This window comes from Monomorium pharaonis, chromosome 10 (assembly GCF_013373865.1).
Source record: "Monomorium pharaonis isolate MP-MQ-018 chromosome 10, ASM1337386v2, whole genome shotgun sequence".
Classification (NCBI taxonomy): domain Eukaryota; kingdom Metazoa; phylum Arthropoda; class Insecta; order Hymenoptera; family Formicidae; genus Monomorium; species Monomorium pharaonis.
In genome coordinates this window covers 15,197,906-15,212,156 of record NC_050476.1, presented here as the reverse complement: position 1 = coordinate 15,212,156, position 14,251 = coordinate 15,197,906, and the positions used below count along the sequence as shown (strand labels likewise).

Genomic DNA, 14,251 nt, shown 5'->3' with positions numbered 1-14,251 from the left:
ATAATCGAACGTCCTATCAAACGTACGATCAGAGCATTTGTGGACAACTCTGCCTGCAGTTTCTTCAACGCGTGTAAATTTAAAAAACTGAACTAGTACCGCAAAGACTCAGTATTTCACCACCATCATGTCGCTGACGTTTACCCTGAGCGGCAAGAGCAGCGTTCTCGCGGCACACTATTCTCCAGCTATAGATTTGAGCGACGATGATTATGAGCTCGGTCTAACGATTTTTGAAACCTATAACACGATACCGAACGTGAATGCCTCAAACAATACGTTTTACTTTGACAAGGATAACACGGAGATTACGATTCCCGAGGAATCTTACGAACTGCGAGCTATAAACGAATTTTTGAAACGCACAATTTCACGAAAACGCAACACGATGGAACTCATTCCGGTGACGTTACGCGTGGGGGCAACGATGATGATAATGATGGGGAGTATCCGATAACGCTTCGCGCCAACTACAATACAATGAGATGTGAGATCAAATGCGCCTACAGTATACATTTTGGTAAACCCAACAACATAGGATCGCTGCTAGGATTCTCACCGAAGCGTGGTGTACTGCTACCGCGAAAATGGCACGAATCGGACGTGTCGATCAACATAATGAACGTGAACATTATTCGCGTGGAATGCAACGTGACCGCGGTCGCGTACAGCAACAATAAGAGTGTACACACGATACATGAGTTTTCACCGAGAGTGCCACCAGGATATAAGATATCGGAAAGGCCCACACAAATCATTTATCTGCCAATCATCGTGCGGTGCATTACGGATCTGACAATACGCGCCGTCGATCAGAACGGACGATTGCTTGATTTTCGAGGAGAAGAAATCACCGTCAGACTGCACGTGCGACGACGGTTGCAACAATAACGCGAACGTGAGATGCTCGTGCTAAACACATCGCAGCGCGCGAAAGATAACGTTATCTCCACACCAATGCCAACATTCCAACAGTCACCCGATACTCTTGCGACAACGTTTAATAATATTCAATCATCCTGTTGTCCCGAGAAAAAGAAGCTCAACGCGTCGAACGTTAAATTTTTACAATCTCTGGGATTCGCGGTGCGAAACGTCTGATAACGATGACTGACATTCTAAACATCGGAGACGAGCCAATCTTCGATGATCGCATCGTCAAGATCGAGACTCATACGTACAATCCGTTTGCCAACACAACGTTCGGGCACAGCGACGAGATACAAATACCCATACACCAACAGGATCTGTACACATTGCCGTTCGAAAGTTTTCTATACATCGAGGGAAAAGTGACAATAAACAAACCAGCCGAGGGATTTTCGGTGGTACTGGGAAATAATTGTGTCGCGTTCATGTTCGATGAGATTTGATACGAACTCGACGGTGTAGAAATTGATCGCAACAGAAATGTTGGAATAACCAGCACACTGAAAAACTATGCAACTGTGTCGTCAGACAAAAACGTGATTCTGAGGAACGCAGGATGGATTTCGGGTTGGGACGTGAATGGATACTTTAATTATTGCGTACCACTCAACATGTTGTTGGGGTTTTGCGAGGATTACAGACGCGTGGTGATCAACGCTCGTCACGAGTTAATTTTAATACGCGCGCGTAACGATAACAACAGTCTAATGGGAAGTTGGAACCCACGATTGATATATTCAAGATACAATGGCGCATGCCTCACGTACTGCTGAACGAGATACATAAGTTGTCGATGCTGCGTACTCTGGAGAGCGGACGGTACCTGAGCATGGCTTTTCGTTCGTGGGATCTGTACGAGTTTCCACTATTGCAGCAAACAACTAAGCATTCGTGGGCCATCAAGACCGCTACTCAGCTTGAGAAGCCACGATATGTTATCTTTGCTCTGCAGACGGGTCGAAAGAACATTGTATCCGAGGATCCAAGCCGATTCGATCATTGCAAATTGACAAACGTGAAACTATATCTGAACTCGGAATGTTATCCATACGACGATATAAACTTGGATTTCGATAAAAATAAATTGGCAATTCTGTACGACATGTACGCGCGTTTCTGCAAGGGTTATTATGGATACGAGTATCTCGAGCCGAACCTCACCACTTCAACTTTTCTACTTAACGGTCCATTCGTAATCATCGATTGCTCTCGACAAAATGAATCGATCAAGAGCGCAACCGTGGACGTGCGCATTGAATTTGAATGCAAAGAGAATGTGTCGATGAATACCACCGCGTACTGCCTCATCATACACGACCGCGTGGTTCAGTACAACCCGTTGACAAACGTTGTGCGCAAAATCACCTAACAACGTTGTACATTAAAGGAGAGGGAGATAAGACAATATATAACTCTACGACGCATCGAAGTCAATCACAGTATTCTCAACGACAGCTGTCATGCTTGTACCAACGTTCGTAGACCTGCAAGGTTTCATCGTTGGAGGAAAATTTATCGTTAAGGAATTTGCCTCTCTCAAAGATGGATTTGAACTCACCCACTACTTGTTTACACCCACTTATCCATGGGAATACCTTACCAAGGCAGAAAGATGTCAGGTGGCATGGTTGAAAGTGAATCATCATGGAATATCATGGGAGGATGGATTAATTCCACACAGCATGGCTAAGAGTTTGATTACAAAGGCGGTAATGGGTACAACTGCAACCGATGATGAAATTCTCGTGTACGTCAAAGGATGTGAGAAACGAGAATGGTTGCGTGATTTGCTTCTGGACGAGGCGAGACAGGAAGCTTACGTCGAGAATATCGAGACGCATTACGAAGACATAGAACCTCTAAACAAGTTGGACATTATGTACACTTTACGATGTCAGAATCATGTGAACAACTGTGCTTTACAAAATGTATTTAAGCTGTTTAATTGGTGGTCCAAGAATAAAAAATATATATCGTATCCATTTTTACATTCTTTTACCCCCTCATATTTCCCTTTTTCCCCATCTCGTTTTATTTATACAATTTTTAACTTAAAACTATTTAGGAAAAAATAATTCAAACAATATCATTTTTATACATTTATTTTGTTATATAAAGCATAACGTACAATATGATTCACAACCTAATTAGCTTACAGTTTACAAGACTGGTTTTCTTTACACATTTTACTTGTCATATAAAGCATCATATACAATATTATCGAAAGCGTAAGCAATTAGCTCACACTCTACGAGACATGTTTTATCATATTTTTCGCGTAATAACTTTGCAGCGTCGCTTTGATTAGTAATATGATTTTGACGCAAAATAGTAATAAACTTCTTATATTTATCGCTCACGCTGTACGTATGTTGATCTAATTGATGACATACATAATCAACACAATCTTCAAGTTCATATAGGAACAGTAAGGTTGACGGCTTCATGTACATGCAATTATCATGCAACACCAACTTTATAATATTTTCATCGCGCATTTTTACAAGTTTTATAATCAGATCACAAACTGCAAATCTTGAAGATACTGCACAAATCGTTGTGCAGTCAAAATAAGCTGACCGCACAAATCGTTCAATATCCACCCGTCGATCTATAAACGTTTTCCATGTTGCGTATGGCAAAATTATTTGATTGCCCCTGTTGTCACCAAGCAGTATTTCCACATAAGATATAGATCCCACGCCGATTGCAATATCCAACTATTTGTATGCCGTGGCGGTCAAGGCGTATCTCCTACCCAAGATGCGTGGAATATAACGCGGCTGCGATAATGCTCTGTAAAAAAAATATAGCTCGCTATAGAAAAATATAAGATATTAATACGAAGAAAATTTTAAAAATTATAAAAAATACTTACGGTTTATCATTCGCCTCGTTCTGTTGGATCGGAACGTAATAGTTCATGCTGTACGTTTCGGGAAGCTTTTGAAGTCTGTCTTCCACCGACTGAGGAGCAAACGAGAAGTTTTGCTGTCCGTCTTGTAACACGCGAGTGATGCGGTACCATTGTCAGAACTCTTCTTATATTGTACACCCCTCCACAAATTTTTTAATCCTTTGTCTCAACTGGAGCACTCATCACACCCAATAAAATTACAGCGTTGCCGACGTTTATAAAATTACAGCGTTGCCAACGTTTAAATCACGTGATCATCGAGAGCCAATCACGTTATCGCGAAACATGTTGCAACATGTTTAATGCAACGTTGCCCCCCCCCTCTAACACCCAAAACAGGGAGGGGGTAAAAAGCAGCATTTTTTATATCAATACCCCCTTATAAAAACATATCAAGTTTTCAAAAACATATCAAGTTTTTTCAAAGGCACCGCAAAATAATTTACGTCTGATAAGCGGGATATCAGTTTACTTCTGATAAGCAGTTTTTTCCCGGAGCCCCGGGTGACGTCACCCCCTCCCCGCCGTAACACCCCCGCGCCCACAAATCCCCCCCGCACACCCGCACCCCCCTCGGAGCTCCCGACTTAGAACCGGTCTTGTATTCTTACTTTAACAGTACGACACAATTTGATGAAAAACAAAGTTAGAATTGTATGATACTGTAAATAAGATATTTAAGAGAAAGAAAGGTTTTTTTGTGAATGTACGAAAAACTTTTATTAATTTACTTATTCACAATTACGATAGAAATTAGATTATTTGTAGATTCCATAAGTTTCTATCTCTTTCGCTCTTTCGACTTTCTTAATCACAGCAGTTTATTACGGTTTTAATTTGTCATATCTCTGCTAACTCCTAATTTGTCAAGTAATCGCGAATGTGCGTAGCGGCCATCGCCGCGAATGTTGGCGCGGTGCGGCGAGACGCGAGGGCGGCGAAGCACAGGCAGCGGCGGCGCTTCTGCTCCTTTTCCCCCGCCGCCGGCAGCCTATGCTCGACACAGTGGGCCGCGCTACAGCTCGAGCGTCTCGGCTCTTCGCACGGCGCGCTCTCATTCGTAGAATTTGAAAAATTTATATCTCGATTGTTGGTAGACCTAACCCAAGACAATATTGGACTTTTAAGTTCATCTCGATCCCGTATATCTTTCTATTACGGGATGGCTTCCGATTATATTACACCCTGTATACACACACATAGAAGGAAGGTTTCATTAAAAAATTTTATTAAATGAAAAGTAATTTATAGATTTTTTCTATAATAACACAGAGATTTACACACATATATATACACTGGCGCAAAAAAAAACAAAACAAAATTTTTGACCGATTTTTAGGCAATTTTCAAAGTGATGCAACTTTGCGAAAAATCATCCAAATTATATGTACCTTTTTTTAATTTAAAGAGCAAAGACTCTACTTTCAGCATCCCTAGGCGAAAGTTTCATTTGTTAAGTGCGAACCTTTTGTATCGTATGAAAACCAAACATGTGTTTTTTAATTGAAAAAAGTAAAAGTTTGTTGTCATTTTGCACAAGTTTCTCGTTAAAATCTTGCTAATATTAATTCTGATTCTGAAAGTTCATTCTTTTCTAAGCAATTTAAAAAAAAAAAAATGTCGATACGATGGTTTTTGTTGATTGCACACGAGTTTGAAATTTGCACTGCATTTTAGGGTATTTTAGCAAGTATACGGTATTTTTGAATATCATGAATTTTGAGTAACAATATGATATTGCACATTGATTTTATTCGTGTTGAACTCAATCATATCGCTGTCATCACATGGGCCACATGATGTACAAAATCTGATCGTCATTTTCCACGTGGTGCAGATCGGGTCACTTTGATGACGTATGATTGAGTTAAACACGAATAAAATTAATGTGCAATATCATATTGATACTCAAAATTCATGATATTTAAAAAATACCATATTTATTCGCTAAAATACCTTAAAATGCAGTGCAAATTTCAAACTGGCGTGCAATCAACAAAAAACATCGTATCGACATGTTTTTTTTAAATTGCTTAGAAAAGAATGAACTATAAGAATCTGAATTAATATTAGCAAGATTTTAACGAGAAACTTGTACAAAATAATAACAAACTTTTACTTTTTTTAATTAAAAAACACATGTTTGGTTTTCATGCGATACAAAAGGTTCGCACTTAACAAATCAAACTTTCGCGTAGGGATTCTCAAAGTAGAGTCTTTGCCCTTTAATTTGAAAAAAAGTACATGTAATTTGGATGATTTTTCGCAAAGTTGCATCACTTTGAAAATTGCCTAAAAATCGGTCAAAAATTTTGTTTCGTTTTTTTTTTGCGCCAGTGTATAAAACCGAGGTTTAGTATGCCATTAAATTGTATATATATGATTTGGGAGCGTCCCAGATGCGCACAGTAATAAACGGACACAGCAGGCTGAGTGAAACGGACACAGACCAAATGCGCACAGACCAAATGCGCACAGATCAAATGCGCACGGACCAGATGCACACGGACCAAATGCGCACGGACCAAATGCGCACAGACCAAACGGACACAGTAACCAACAAACTTATCACATGGGTTGCGACTTTTCGGGCACCTCTACCGACGGGGTGAGTGCGGGAGGGGGGGCAAAGCCGCGCGCGCGCGCGCGCGCGCGCGCGCGCGCGCGCGTGTGTGTGTGTGTGTGTGTGTGTGTGCGCGCGCGCGCGCGCGCAAAGTATTCTCTGCACCACATAGGTTTGCGACTGTGCGCATTTGGTCTGTGTCCGTTTCATTCAGCCTGCTGTGTCCGTTTATTACTGTGCGCATCTAGGACTCACTCTATGATTTTATGTATGCAAAAAATATATATATATCGTTAATAAGATAAAATTTCTTTGCATACATAAAATCATATAACCTCGGTCATAATTGAAATCTGAACTACGGATTACATTGGACTACGTGGACTACATTTCTGTAAACTTCAGCGCGATGCAAACTTACAAATAATAAAATGTTATAATAAATATTTTGAACTAATTTAAATACATAAATGTAATGTGCAATATTTATAATTTGCAAAAAATAAATCTATTTAAAAGTTGCATAAAATAAACAGTAATTTGTAGTAGATGTTTTATATATTTAGACAGATATGTATAACACATAATCGTTAATAACATTAATGACTTAAATTTATAAAACAGTGTATACGTGCGTGCGTGTGTGTATGTGTGAGTGTGTGTGTGTGTGTGTTTATTTGTATACTAACCTCGATTTAAATCTGAAGTTGTTTCTCTGCACGAGACAAAATTCGCACTGTCTTGTGAAGCTAAACATAAAAAATGTAAGTTATTGTTCCAATAAAATTGTAATTTTTTATTTCATCCTATATATATAATATTAATTAAATGTACATGTGATATAATACTAAGGACCGGTTTCACAATCTCCGATTAACTTTAACCGGTGGTTAGTCCATTGGAATTGAACAATCGTATCCGTCATTAAAATAAAATGACAAATGCGATTGGTTAATTCTAATGAACTAATCGTCGCTTGAAGTTTACCGGAGACTGTGGTACCGGGTCTGAATATTGTATACTATATAATACATGTTGTTTTTAAATATTATAAAATAAATTTATAAAATAAATTATTCATATTAAAAGAATAAAAAATAAGATATTTTAGTATTTATTTAGTCTTTTATTATTTTAGTATTTATTTTATATTCAAATCGCGTTTTTGTTTAAGTTGTTAAGCATTTGATAAAATTAAATTGTCAAATATTTTGATAAAAATAATTACTTACAAAAATTATCCACTTCGTCTGTATCTGCAGTGTAGGAACTACAGGATGCAATGTTGTCTTGGTTTGTCCTTGTGTATATTTTAACTTTATTTTTAGAGTACTTTAGATCTGCAAATCATATGATTTTTTAAATATCTATAATTTATTGTATCCTTTTTAATGTGTGAATGCTTTCTTACCTTTATGTATCTGAGATGCTTTTCTTTTCAATGATCCTCTAGTGATGTCAGTTTGACAGTTTGGAGATTTTGGAAGAGATGAGATTGTTGAATCAGACTGTTCATCATCTTCAGAGCTTGAATCATATATTTTAGCAGCTCTGATTTTTCGTGATTTTTTTCAAATATTCCTCGTTTTCGGTACACGAATTTAAATCAGATAAATTTTCCGCTTGTTTTAATTTTTTCCGTGCCATTGCATAGTCGACTGAAAAAAAATTGTATTCACATTTTTCATAATATAAAATAATATAAAAAATATGCAAAATGTAGAAAATTAATACATCATAAAAAAGTAAAAAATAATATAATTATTGAGCTATGTGGTATATTTAACTGATGCTTTTGATTATATATATATATATAATATTAAGCACTAAAATCCAACCTCGATTGTATTATATTTAACCATTTCTTTATTTATTTTTATCAAAGTGGTTCTAGTTCACTTGTGATTTCTATTTATTAAGATTATCGTTTATTCTTTTAATATAAACTGAATAATTTATTTTGTTGTGGCCCTTTGGTGGATAGAGGGACACAGGTATTTGGGATCGTCCGTCGATACTCCTCGGGTCAGGTTTCGTGAGAGATTGTAGCCGAATGTCATATAACAATGTATATATATTTAATATCTTGATTACACTGAGTTACACTGATTTGATTCGTTAATACTCGTGACAAATATAAAAGAATGAGCGACATACGTTCGTCGCTGTATAATGTGTAGCAAAGCCCGCTCGTTGTCTGTACCTCGATGTTTATATACACCGATTTTTGGTGTATAACCGGGGAGGGTACTTCCCGGTCATTGGCCTTTGGTCAATGTTCTTGCTTAGCCAGCAATTGCTAGCTATGCAGATTCCACCCCAAAATCAGGAGATTTTGGGTGTTGTTTATTAAGCAACCGGGTGCATTGCCCGGTGCGACGCCCGGTATGTAGGCCGGGCGATGTCCGCGCGCGAGTTGACACCTAATATTGCTTGCGACATTTCTTGTGTGAGTACATCACACTCACAACAATTTAATAAATTAGATGTTTTAAACATGAAACGAGTTTTAATATTAGTTAAAACATTTATGAAATTATTAAATATGAATAAACGAGGTCTGGTCCACGGGGTAGTCGATAAAACCGCGAGCGAACACATTGACGGTGAGTATGTCGAAAAATCTACGCAAATCTACGTGGAGATTCGCGTCTCTCTCTCCCTCTCTGTCTTTTGTCACGAGATAAATCTCAATCGCGAGCGCAACATAAAGAGTTCCAGTCACCTGTAATAAAATTATTCTTTTATTATAAAAAAATGATTTGCTGTACAGCTTTGCAACTATAACGATAACCTCTACTAGTTTATTAATTACAAAATATATTAAAAAATATATTGTTCTTTATATAAAAATATATTATTCGTAATTGTACATAATATTTTAAATAATATTACTTGAAAAATAAAATGGATTACCTTCAATATTAATTACGAACAAGGCTGAACGAGGTCGAGAGTTCGTCACACATGGTCACACATAAATCGATAGATGGTCGGCTGGAAAACATTGATGCAGAGAGTGGCACCCGTTTGGCCACGTCAATATTGGCCACGGTCCCGATTGGCCACGTCAATATTGCCCACGTCAATATTAATCAATTTTTTTGCTTAGCGTGAAAAGTTGCAAACCTATGTGGTGCAGAAAAATGCTTTGCGCGCACGCACACACACACACACACACACACACACACACACACACACACACACACACACACACACACACACACACACACACACACACACACGGGGTGGGGTGCAAGGGGGGCCTTCGGCTCTCTCTCCCGCACCCACCTTGTCCAAGTCGCAAACCCATATACAGTAATGACGTGGCCAATAATGACGTGGCCAATAATGACGTGGCCAATAATGACGTGGCCAATAATGACGCGTGGGCAATAATGACGTGGGCAATAATGATGCGTGGGCAATAATGACGTGGGCAATAATGACGCGTGGCCAATATTGACGTAGCCAATATTGACGTGATCAATAATGACGCGTGGCCAATAATGACGTGGCCAATCCACCCCGTGATCAATAATGACGTGGCCAATATTGACGTGGCCAATCGGAACCGTGGCCAATATTGATGTGGGCAAACGGGACGCTCCCGATGCAGATGGCGTTAGAGTCTTTTCCGCTTGAGTAAATTCTGAGATTATACGCGCGCGGGAGAAAGGAGTCGTATCAATTTCGTACTTTGAGTACATCCTGAGATTATACGCGCGCGGGAGAAAGGAGTACGTATCATTTCCGTACATTGAGTACAACCTGAGAAGATTCGCACGCGAAAGAAAACCGAATGATACTGTAAAAGATATTATAGCGATAATCTCAACATTCTATGATAATCACAGTACATTGAGTATTAAAATGGAATGATACGTATGATATCATATGCTGTTAGGGGTGGGTCAAAATATATAAGGATAGACTAGTCTGGTCCGCCAGATCAACGTTAAAAAAAAATTTTCTTAGATTAGGAAATATGAGCTAACTTTGCAATTCTGACCTTGGATTCAGATTCAGCGGGTCAAAATACATAAGGATTGATTAGTCTCGTCCGCCGGACCAACCACTTTTTTGTGTGTGTGCCTGTGTAATTAGAGAATCACTAAAAGCCTTGATTAGGATAGTAAATTCTCTCATTAAGCCTAATTCTGAAATCAGTCTCATGAGCCTTGGCGTGTCAAATCTAAACAAACAATTCAAATTAGGGTACAATCTTACATATTTAAAAAATGTATATTATGTAATAATTCAAATTAAAATTTATTTATCTAAGACCGTTATAAACCAGTGGTATAATAAAACAATAAAAATTTTTGAGATATGCTATATATTCAAGCACAGCAGTTTTAGCTGGTATCGTTTCTATTCGTTTTGCGTGCAAATATAAACCACCGTTAATTACATGAAGGCCTGTTGCTTTGATGCTCCTTTTGAAATAGATTTTGAAGTAATTATGTAAGCATTAAATATGAGTTTGTCACTTTATGCAGCTATCTACAGTGGAAATGGAAAAATTGTTAATAATTATGTAACGGTTCGCCCTTCCCGAACGCCTCGGACAGACTCGCTGGGTGCCAGTATTCAGGAGAAGGGGGGAATCCAACTTGCGCACACTGATATCATTTTAACAAACCTTTATTAGAGGTCCTTTACATATATGCCTTATCCTACGTGAAATCTTACACTAAACGCATTACTTACGGGGATATATGTACAATATATACAACTTAGCTCTAGCGTCGTCAGTCGGACGGGAGCGCACAAGTGCGCAACACCTTAGCTCGCGGTCGCCACACGGGATCGAGCGGTAGTCAGGATGCCGAAAGCTGGCGTGCGCCAGACGGCAAAACGGTCTGATAACCTGCTTCGTCAATGGGAACCAGGAAGCCGAAAGCCGGTGCGTACCAGGCAACAAAGCGGTCTAATGACCAGCCTTGTCGACGGGACGGGAATGGTGATCGGTCTCGATCGCGCCTGGCTTTTATACCTGCCAGGGCGATCCCCACGCGCTCTCAGCAGTGTGGTGGGAGCGGTTCCCTGTGTGGGGAAAAGTAGATTCTCGGGGAGGGCGTCTTATGATGCCAAGTCCCTCGTGGTGGGGCGGGTGTTCGGCCCCAGGACTAGTGACTATTGTCATAATTATACTAAAAATTATAAAATGGATTTTTTGTTACTCTCTAAATTTTTTAGAGTGAAAATACTGTCACTACAATTTTTCAACTTTGTTTCAATCATGCCTTAAAAATTATACATTTTACAATAAATATATTCACAAACAATGTTCAATTGATTGCAAGAGTAATAAGAGTGATGATAGGTACCAAAATTTAGAATTTACTTTAAATGTTTTACCAGATTCATCTCTCTTGTTTGTATGAAGAAAACAACTGGTTTTGCACTTTATGCACTGAATGGTGAAGACACTCGCCAATCCCATCTATCTTTTACTGATTCTGTATATCAGTGATAAAGGTAAATTGCATACTTTGCACCACAACTAATTTTCTAAAGTATCTAGTTCAATGAGTCGCCTTATTTCTGAAGGCTGTAAAGTTGTATGATCAATCTAAAGAAAAAAATATTTATGTTTATTATAAACTTTATTTATTTATTTTTTTTTTTTTTTTTTTTGTAGAAATTAGTGTTTACTTACATGTTTACCTTTCTCTGCTCTTACTATGGCAACTGCTTTCAGTAAATTTTTATGGGCAAGTACATTTTTGGTCTTTGCAAAATTGCTCTTTCTTTTTCTTTCTATTTTTCCTGACCTTATGTCTGTTTCGTTCTAACTCATTGCAGCACTTCAATTAAAACATTCACTTCAATCACAGTTATTATAAAAATAATAATGCGTCTACGAATGACAGATTCCTCGTCGGACATTAGCTGAACGATACCAATTGTTAACGCGCACACGATTTACGCAGACGGGCAGCAATCAGCTGTCATATTACAAACTATTAAATATTTTTAATATTTACATATAATATTATTGCAAACGTCTTGGACGCTCGGTATTTCGGCTCTCAGCTGCGCGACGTGCTTCTTGGCAACCGCGTTGTTTACGCGGTCGCGCTCGTCTGATTTGACTCGGAGCTGTCCATCTGTACGGATGTGATCTGTTTCTTTGTTCGAGTTGGAATATTTGTATTCTCTAGTTACATTAAAGTTTCACGAGAAAGAGTGTCTTTCTTTATTCCAAGCGGGAGTGTGTGCGTGAGTGAGAGAGCGGACCTGCCGGGTGAACGCAACAATATAAATGTAAAAAGTCGCTAGAAAATGGAAATATCATCTAAATTTATTTACTGAATTTTTATTCGTAATTTTCTTATATTTGAGATGTTTTGTACAAATTTCTAATAACGGTTTTAAAAGCATTTTAAAATTATAAAAAAATTTTTTGTTTAACAAAATATTATCCCTTTTATTCCATTTTTTATACTTTAAAGTACTCTCAAAAAACGTTTAACACTTGTTAAAAATTTTTTTTCTTTTTTTATAGTTTCAAACATATTTGCCTGGAAAGAAAAAAAGGTTTTTTTTTTTAATTGTTTTACCCCCTTAAAAAGTAACTTTGCACAAATAAAAAATAGTTGTGTGGGATGCGGCGTCTAGATGTAGTTCGCGGCTAGTTAATAAGTTAAGTCAGCGCCGTGGGAGGGCGCTAAAAAAAAGGCGGAAGACACGCGCGGCGTAAAGGAGGAGAGTGGAGTTGAGTGATGGCGGCGGCGGCATGAGCGAGCGACACGACACACGCCGAAAAAAGTGCAAAGAAAGATTAAGATCCTACAAAATTGGGGGCTCAGCCGGGATCACGGATCAAGAAAACGAGCGGAAGACGAAAGGATGTCGAGACAGTAAGACGAAAGGACGCTAAGACGAAAGAACGCCGAGACGAGAAGACGAAAAGACGCCAAGACGAGAAGACGAAAGGACGCCGAGACGAGAAGACGAAAGAACGCCGAGACGAGAAGACGAAAAGACGCCAAGACGAGAAGACGAAAGGACGCCGAGACGAGAAGACGAAAGGACGCCGAGACGAGAAGACGAAAGAAGCTGAGAGGAGAAGACGAAAGGACGCCGAGACGTAAACAGAGACGAAGGAACGCGAGGATAGGAGGGCGAGAAGACGCCGGGACGCAGAGACCGGAAGACGAAAAGACGTTAGAGGGAGAAGACGAAAAGACGTTAGAGAGAGAGGACGAAAGGACGTTAGAAGAGAGGACGAAGAGACACGGAAAGGAGAGAACGAGAGACGCTGCGAGCAACGAGCGAACATCACGAGACGATATCGTCAAGGAAAAGCCGGAAAACGTGATAGTGAAAGTGAAAGTGGAAGTGACCGCCATTGCGCAGTATCGCGTGCAAGCACCGCGCAAAGTTGGGTTTCGTCGCCATATTCCAGGATAGCCAACATCTACGAATCGCAGTGAATACCCACACGCCACATTGCGCGACAGCCATTATTGGTCGAGCGCCTTCAGGCAAGCACCGCTATTGGTCGAGGGTCTTCAGGTGAGTCCACAGCGATCTCAAAGATGGAAAACCTCGCGCAAATAGAGTCGATAAGACAGAAAATAAAGACGGCGTCAGCGGCTGCGGTGAGAGCGCTACATAAATTCATTTTTGAGGAAGATGGGGATAGAGGAAATCGGAAACGACTTAGAAATTTCCAGGGCTTCGCGTTTCGAGAAGAGACCCCGGAATATGTAAACAAGCTCGAATACGCGCGACGTCTGACGATTGGCGATTTAATATCTTGCTGCAATCTTTTAGGATTGGAATACGACGGCGGTAAGGAGGAATTAATAAGCCGAATCTGCAAAGGG

General features: G+C 39.3%; 1 protein-coding gene across 1 annotated transcript; it reads left to right on the top strand.

Moving 5' to 3' along the window:
• Positions 1–1,684: 1,684 nt before the first annotated feature.
• On the top strand, positions 1,685–2,299 carry LOC118647520. Its single transcript, XM_036292567.1, has one exon. It carries the CDS (start codon positions 1,685–1,687, stop codon positions 2,297–2,299), a length of 615 nt encoding a protein of 204 aa, XP_036148460.1.
• Positions 2,300–14,251: the final 11,952 nt, after the last annotated feature.